The sequence below is a fragment of the Nanorana parkeri genome, unplaced genomic scaffold (genome assembly GCF_000935625.1).
Source record: "Nanorana parkeri isolate BGI_ZX_2015 unplaced genomic scaffold, ASM93562v1 scaffold935, whole genome shotgun sequence".
Classification (NCBI taxonomy): domain Eukaryota; kingdom Metazoa; phylum Chordata; class Amphibia; order Anura; family Dicroglossidae; genus Nanorana; species Nanorana parkeri.
The window spans coordinates 72716-81631 of NW_017307203.1; the positions used below are offsets into that span (position 1 = coordinate 72716).

General features: G+C 39.1%; 1 protein-coding gene across 1 annotated transcript in view; it reads left to right on the plus strand.

Annotated features, from left to right (window-relative positions):
• GLOD4 (glyoxalase domain containing 4) overlaps window positions 1–6869 on the plus strand; it is a 17812-nt gene extending 10943 nt beyond the window's left edge. Inside the window, exons 7-9 of the mRNA XM_018566308.1 lie at window positions 1267–1380; window positions 4527–4613; window positions 6762–6869. Coding sequence (XP_018421810.1) covers window positions 1267–1380; window positions 4527–4613; window positions 6762–6827 — 267 coding nt within the window. The 3' untranslated portion in view covers window positions 6828–6869. The remainder of the gene's footprint in view (window positions 1–1266; window positions 1381–4526; window positions 4614–6761) is intronic.
• The last annotated feature ends 2047 nt before the right edge of the window (window positions 6870–8916 follow it).

The window sequence follows — 8916 nt, forward strand, 5'->3', positions numbered from 1 at the left end:
ACTTGCAGACTATCTGCAAGTGTCATTGTATATTGTATTGTTTCATCATATTTACTATTTTCATTAATATGTAGATCAAAGGTGTGACCTTTGATCTGTATATGACATCAAATAAAGAACTTAAGTCAAATAACAAATATTAAATTTTTATAAATATACATATATTTATCTATTTAACCCATTAATAATTATTTTAACCTAATCTGACCTAATTAATTTATACACCCCTTTTTTAATATATATTTTTGTTAGGATTAATATTTACATTATTTCTTTTGTTTCATTTGTTTTGTTGTTCAGTGTCCCATAAAAATGGTGAAAATTGAAAAAAAGGCCTTTTTTTCCATTTGCAAATAACTATCATGCTTTGTACCAGAAACATCATTTTAATGTCATTTTAAATGGGACAGATTTATAAAATAAAATGCCTACCTTGAATTTAAAGTAAAACTACTTTTTATTTTATTTTATTTTTTTAAAGTGCGCACACATGTCAAAATAATAAAAAAACAACACCTTTTTGCAAGACAATTTGGCAAAAGAAAGTTTGTCCCCTAAAAAACAATTGTGTATATAAATCCTAAACATGCTAAACCCCTCAGTGCACTATGATATTCATTGTAGTAGCATCCATGTCAATGTTATCAAATAAACTCTCTATATGTCTTTTTTGGTGGTTTGTCAAGCAGTCACATGACAACTATTCCTTAATTATGCACAGCTAATGAAGGTTGGGGGGTGGGCGGAGACTTTTATGGCTTACGCAGATAAAAACTGTCCTCCTCTCAACTGCCTGAGACTGAACTCAGTGTGGAAGGGTGCGCTTTGGGTGGCCCACAGAGGGCACAGGCTGAGTAGGGAACTGCGGGCTCGCTGTGCTTTTGCACGATGCCCTGCTGTTCCTTTGCATTCTGAACTGTGCGTGTCTGTCAATGCTACCCCAGGTCTGTGTCTATGGATAGCATTGACGGGATGCAGCAGGAAACTATGATATAGGTTAGGATCACTATATATTTCTTCATCTTTTAAAGCCAAAGCACAAAAAGGGGCATAGTAAGGAAATAGTTTTAAAGTTTTACCTCCACATACACCCGAAGTAATAATTATCACAGAATAGAAAGGCCCATAATGGAAATGGGAAAAAAATAGATCTGCTCCATAAGGGGTATACAGCCACGAGAGCTGAAGTGGTTAAATTCAAATCCTTGCAGTTAACCCCACAGCTACCATGTCTGTTTGATAACCAGTTTGTCTTTGTAATAACAGCTTGCGGGTATTGAGGAAATCATGAAAAAGCAGAATCAGAAGATACTGACGCCTCTAGTAAGCCTGGACACTCCAGGGAAAGCTACAGTCCAGGTGGTTATTTTGGCTGATCCGGTAAGTAGTGCTCTGGGCAAATTATACGTTTACACACTAGTAAATGAATTAAAAGTAGACCTCATTAAAGTATGGCGCTCAAAGAAGACCAATATTATTTTAAAATGAGAAGCTGTTGAAATCTTTAAATACAGCCACCTAGCATGTCATTAATGAGCATGGATAATGTGCATTAGGTCATTCTCATTGGAAGTACAGCTTATGCAATGTAGGGTAAGTTTTCATTGTATCGTAGGACCTGACCTTTTTTTGCTGATTCAGACATACTGAGAAGGTGTAACCACACCATGAACTCAAATCTTTCTTTCTGCACAAAAACCTGGTGTGGTACACAAAAGGTCTGAATTAGTAGACCTGCCACTGCCAACATCTAATCATCAGTTTTTTGTTCTTAATGTCTTATGTGATTTCTGTGTATACAGAGGATGTTCAGAAAGCAACTCCCAGTAGTATAGCTTACTTTATTATTTTTTGATTGCTTCTCTGCCCCATTCTAGGCTTATCTGCCCCTTCTCATTCTGCAAATAGTGAATTGCAACACCTTAATATAATAAATATATATATGTATATGTATAGTGTAATAGTTAGTGTTCAGTCATAACTCACTCCCTCTGCTACTCTAAAGTAGCCCTGCAACAGAATAAAACTGCCCCTGGCGTGCAAATCTCCCTAAGGCCCCATTAACATGGGAACTGTTAAGTTCTGGGATTTCAGAGGCAAGAACCTATGTATTCCTGCAGCATGAATCCCAGGTGTACTCATTCAGATGAGGCCATTGAACCCATTCAAGTTAATGACGAGATGACAGCAGCCAGTCTACATGTAATCATACATGTGATGAATACATGTAGTGTGGAATAGATGATTGTCCCTGGATGCAGGATAGATGCATCCAGCAACAACCATCTATCCAAATTCACGTATAATCATACTATGTATGATTACCTGTGGACCGGCTCTGACGCATGCGGCTGCTGTCACTCTTTCATTAACTTTAGTGGGCCACATCTGAACAGGGACTCCTGGGCTTCCTGCTACAGGAATCCATTGGTTCTTGCCACAGGAATCCCAGAACAAGATGTGTAAATGTAGCCTTAGATGGATGCCCAGGGTTTTAAGTGCAGTGAACCCAAATCCACAGAAAACTGTTGCATAGACTTTGTAAAATCAGAGTAATTCTGATTTGCATCTTAACGTGTCACTGATAAATGTTACCCTCTGGTGCTGGAATGGGTGCTTTTGGTGGCCAGAAGAACACATTATATTCCCCTAGGAAAGTCCAACATAGCCTAAATAATGCAAGCGGCTTGGATTTAACCTGCATGAGTTATAGCTCAGTCATACCACTAAAACTGCCTGCAGTTATTTAGTAAGAATGGCAGTTATTTGCTTACACATGCAGCAGCGTAATCTACACGAGGTGCATGTATTATCAGTGCACTGTGTTTGACTGTCGCATTGTACATGCCTGTATAATTCCTTGCTACTGTATGCGTAATCAATCTATTCCTAAAATACAACATTTGCTGATAGGTGAGTTTGGGCCGTCTATGTAAGCACCAAATAATAATGTCAAGCATGCAGTATTTCCAAACTCTGCTAAAGATACTATAGTGTGTATAGCTGTGTGAGAAGATTTATTGAGAATAATACTTGCTGCCTGCAGTCATCACGCTCATAGCACCGTCTGTATCATATATATGACGTTTGGATCTGTTTCCATTCCATTGCATCACTATCCGCAGCCAGCAATCTGGTAACAAAACCCAACAATAGAACCAAAGCATCTGCTTTAGTAAAAATCATGGAAAGCAGTTGGTCTGTGGTTACAAACGCTGGATTGATCGCAGATAATCTCTGTAAATAAACATCCACTCCTACTAAATACAAATAGTGCACAAGATCTAACCACAAAGATGAATGAACGTAACATTGAAATAGATTTATTGACAGATAAGGTGTGATCAGCTTTCTAAATAATCTTCTCAGCTTTATAGATACAAGGGAAAAAGACAGGGGTTTGTAACGCCCATTTTCTAAGGAAGTGTATAAAGAAGGCAGCCATTTTTTTTGACCTCTCCGTCTGAAAATGCTTGTTCCCTGGCTGCTATGCTGATCCAATAACTTTCTTCATTTTGCAGTCCCTGGCCTGAAACAAATTTGCAGATCAGGAGTTGCGTGTCTATTGACTTTTCTAAACTGCACACTTGTTCCATGTCAGTGACTCAGATAATATTGATGCCAAAGACAGCCAGGCAGCTTGCATTCTTAGAAGTAGCTCAGCAGTGGCAGCCCCTGTATTTCCCTCTGTACAGAGGGAGACAGTTAAATGATTGCTATGGATGAACAGCTTTGATTTCCCAGGACCAGTCTCCAGGTCCTGTGCACATTCTGGATCTTTGCCATATATTCTTCTCTTAAATCAATTTAGTGCTTTTTTTCTTTTTCCAGGCCAGGAAGTATTCCTTTTTATTGGATTATATAACCAAGTCTCCACGTCTCACATCTTAGGGAAAGCAAAATGATTCTTCCTCTTTAATCACTCAGTAAACATTTTATAGCCAGATGCTGAATATGAGCTGTATTCTACAAATAAGCCCAGGGACGGCGTTCTTTGTACAAGCGCTCCGCTAAATTGTTTCCATCTTTCCACTTCTAATGGCTTTGGCTTTTTATTCTTCATTTTCATCAACTGATAAGAGCTCATTACCGCAGAATAAACCACAGCAGAAGTATCTGGATTTAAGTAGGAGAAATGCCGTAACCTAAGTTTTGTGTTTATTCCTGAGTAATCTCATAAAGTTCTGCTTTATTAAGGAATAAATGATATGTTAGAGAATGAAAAATGTGAAGTGCTTCCTACCTTTGTGTAATAACTTTCATGTGGCAAAGCTGCACGCTTATGAAAAAAAAAAGCATATATAATATATATGTATATAGTGGTGACATATTCCAGGGCTACAGGTTCAGCCGCCCATGTGTATGAGCCCTTAAACTTCAATATGGGGATTTCTCAGGAAAAAGGAATTGGCAATAAAAATAATGTTATATTGCACAGTCACTGGCACATTTTCTCCCGATGCCCTAATCAGTGTAACTGAAAATATTGACTAATTCCTTTGTTCCTATCATTTGTTATATTTCAGGATGGACATGAAATTTGCTTTGTTGGAGATGAAGCATTCCGTGAACTTTCTCAGACTGACCCAAAGGGAGATCAACTTCTAAATGATGTACGTAGTTATTTCTCACATCTCATGTTCCTAATTAACAAATATTTTCCACTTTAGTTCCATTTCTGCTACAAAAAACAATCTGAATTGGCGTTCCGCGAGACAATATTTTTGCATTTGATTTTGATAAGGTTACATTTAGTGTCCAAGCTAACCATTAAATCTTATTTACGAAAGCTTGGTATACACTACAGTAGTAGATTTGTTTTTCCAGATTCTTCCATCCACGCAAACAGCATTGATGGGGAATCTACCACTGAGGCTATTGTATTTTTGACAGCTGCCAAAAGACCTGAATAGTACCCGCATCTGTTTGTATGCAGGCGCTGTTCAGCTAACAATTTTCCACGTGGCTTCTTTGAGCCAATGCTTACTCACTGAATCCATGTCCTGTCTCCCAGTCCGACCCAGGAAGTGATAATGGCAACGACCTCTCTGTCTTTCCTCTCACTGCTGGATTCATGTGGTGGGGAAGTGAAGCATTGGCTGAGACTTCAGAAGGGGTGCAGCTGAGGAACAGTGTTCCTCCCTGCTTATAGTGGGGGTGCTGGAGAGTGGAGACCAGCTTGGTTTAGGCTGACCCCTGTTGACAAGTGTGCAAATGTTGCATGTGCTGTCTGCCTGCTGGGGGGAAATATTTTTACAGAAGCTTGCTCCTGCCCATGGACATTTACGGACAGGAGCAAAAAGGTTTCTTTTTACAAACCATCCCTAAAAATACAGACGGTTAGCAACACTGATGTGGGCTACACGAAAGCAGAATCCGGCAACACATTGGCAACAAAACAATAAGCACCTTATCACACTAACTATATGTCTCCAAATCCAAAAGGTATGAGGCTGTTGTTGTATTGTTCTTCCAAAAGAGACTCACACAAAGATACCACTGCACAGATGTGGGAAGAGACTGGCTTCTAATCCTCGTTGCTTTACTTGGTGACAATTCAGATATGCAACAAGCTGGCCGTTTCTAATTGTGACGTAGTGTAACATAGTGTATAATATCACTGTTCACATGTTTTCCACGTTCATAATAGGATTATTCACATTCCCTTGGGAAATTTCTGTTCAGGAAATGTGCATTTAAAACTCAAGCTTATTGAACTTCTCATGAACTGCAATCTTGTGTATATCCGTTACAACTTAAGCTTTCATAGATGCCGACAGTAACAAGAGTAGTCACAAGATCGTGTGTGTGTAGTTGTACATGTCAACTATTATATCAGAAGTCAAAGCCAAGGCCCCACTTGTTTCATTTTTTTTCTACATAATATTATTTAATTATAACTAGGGATGCAGGATTTTCGGTATCGAGTATGAGTACTGGTATTTTTTTTTTGGGACTCTCCGATCCCTTGTGCCCTGATTATCAGGAAGTCAGGTGGCGGTCCATGACCCGTCGCCCCAGCTTCCTGATCGCCTGTGAAGCCGGGGTTCTAGCGAAAGAACACCAGCTTCAGTTGCCAAGGCTAGCTGGCTTCCTGACCAATCAGGAAGCCGGGCGGTGAGTCATGAGGTGCCATCCGGCTTCCCGATTGGTCAGGAAGCCAGGCTGCCTAGCAACAAGTGAAGCCGGCTTCCTGGCCAATCCGGAAGCCGGGCGCCGCATCATGACGTGATTTACTTGTTCCTAGGCAGCCTGGCTTCCTAGTCATTCAGGGAGGCTGGTCATAACCCACTGCTCGGCTTCCTTATTGCAAAGGAAGTCGGCTCCAGGCTCCCTCGGCACTGCCGAGCACTCGCCCAAATACTCGGCATCGGCAATGATACTGGTATCGAGACCGATACTAGTATCGTGGTATCTGTGCATCCCTAATTATAACCATATACGTAATCCATATGACTTGATATTGGCTGCCCTATCAGAAACCGCTAGGCTGTAAAAAGAATATTTAGGTGTGTTTAACTACAGGTAAAGGTGATTTCTGATTTGTCTAATAAAGTCAAATCATTGTTTGCTGCATTGTTTTCTACAGCAGCCTAATATAAGGAGTGCTGAGTCTTACTGATTCCCTTATATTTCATGGGACTCTCTCTTTTTACACACGTTCAGTACTGTAAAATAAATTGATAACACAAATCTTACACTCTTTGCACAATACTCAAAGGTCAGTATACTTAATAACTCATATTTGTGTGTATTTTCAGGCCATGGCTGCAGACAAGAGTGAAGAATGGTTTACAAAGCACAAAAAACAGAAACCATCTGCATAGATAACACCAACAGACCTTTGTGTCTCACAGAAACTGCCTCTGCTGTGCATGTTAATCCTTCCATTCAAATTGAAATCTAAAGAGCCAAATTGTGACAACACCTACATTATATTTGTTACATGTTCCCAATCACATAGCATAACTTAAAACAAAGATTTCAAAATTGCTGCTTCTGTTTTAGGTTCTTTTTATTTGATTCAAAATCCTACCTAGCTTCCACACTATGTGATGTAGAGGAGAAGGGGGGTTGCATTTAAAGATGAACTTTACCCACCAAATTATTGTCTTCCAACATTAACCCCTTCATGACTGAGCTTGTTTTTGGTTTCTGTTCGTAAATGACTGACACACTTTTGACATTTTTGCTGTGTGATTCTTCCACGTCAGTAATATACTTTCTTACAAAGTGCACCCACACATATTATATATTGTTTTTTAGAGGACAGATAGGGCTACATATTTATATCGCATATGTGTGTCTAACGCCTCACTTAGGACAAATACAAATTAAAAAAAGAGGAAAAAACGTAAAAAAAAACTTTTTTTCCCAGTTTTGATTTGTAGTATTTTTTTTTAACAAAACCAGCACAGCTAAAAAAAATGCAATACATACATTCATTTATTTGTCCCTTATTTTTAATTTTTTTTACACTTTTCACTATTTTTTTTTATTTATTTAATTATATCAGGCAGTCATTGTGAATTAATCTCACTATTACTGCTTGATAAATTAATACATTTTTTTTATTATCAGGCTGCTTCAAACTTCAGAACAGCCGATAATAAGTTAGTGACACTGATCCTGCAGCAGTTCAGGATTCAGCTGTCAGTGAATGTTTCAGAAAACTTAAACATTCTACTTTCAAGAATAGATACATTATGTGTCTAATACATAACATTTTGTATCTATTCTTGAAAGTCAAAAGATAAAAAAAAAAAAAAAAGCCAGTATAGCTTGAGAGAGATATCTCTCGATCTATACGAGCTGTCAGAATGCCGGCAAAAGCCGTCCGCTTTGCTGTGACTCTCAGACACCCGATATTAAGGTATCGGGTGTCTGAAAAAGGTTAACCCTTTCAGTAATGGATCTCTAGATAGTTAGACATCTATTACTGAAAGGTAACCGCTGATTCTCAGCGGTTAGCAGCCTTCTAGTGCAGCAAATAACTCGTCACGTACAGTGTACGTGACGAGTCATTTGGTCCCTTTGTGGCGGGACGTACAGTGTACGTCTCCCGTCACGAAGGGGTTAAAGAATGCCAATTGTCAAGGTTGGCAGTGTGCTTGTTTCAGCTCTCAACTGAACTGTTAAGCCCTCAAATTGTATCATTGCTGATCATGTGCAGCACCATGGCAACTACAATCCAAATAGAGGCTAAAATGGCACCTTCCTTGGCTGCAGGAGGTTGTAGTTCCGCTTATTGTTTACCATGATTAACCTGTCTGTTCTGTGCTGGCAACTGTCATTATTTATAAACTAGATTTGAACATTCTGTCCTAACAAAGGGTTAAAGATCTAGAAGCATTGTATGCTAGTAGGAGGAAACTCTGTGTGTCCCTATGCTTTTTGTGGGGACATACTCTCTTTAACCAGTTGACATCCGCGGTGTTAAACCCCCTTCCCATCCAGGCCATTTTTCAGTATTCAGCGCTGCGGTACTTTAACTGACATTTATTCCGTCATGCAGCGCTGTACTGAAATGAATTTTATACCCTTTTTTGGGGACAGATAGAGCTTTCTTTTGGTGGTATTTATTCACCACTGGGGGTTTTATTTTTTTACTATATTAAGGAAAAATTACCGAAATTAAAAAAAACAAAACAGTTTCCCCTATATTAAATGATAAAACATTTATTATTACCCAATTATTTGGTAAAATATAAAAGATGGGGTCACGTCGGGTAAAAAGACACTAAACATGTCAAGCCTTAAAATTGCGTGCACGCGCGAAACCTCAAAAAACGATAATACCCAAAATTGGCCCTAGGCGACGCTTTAAAAGCTGTTACCGCTCATCAGTTTAGTGTTATCAGTGATTGATGGCCCTAAAATGATTGCTCTCACTGCGACGTTCGCGGCGATATGTAA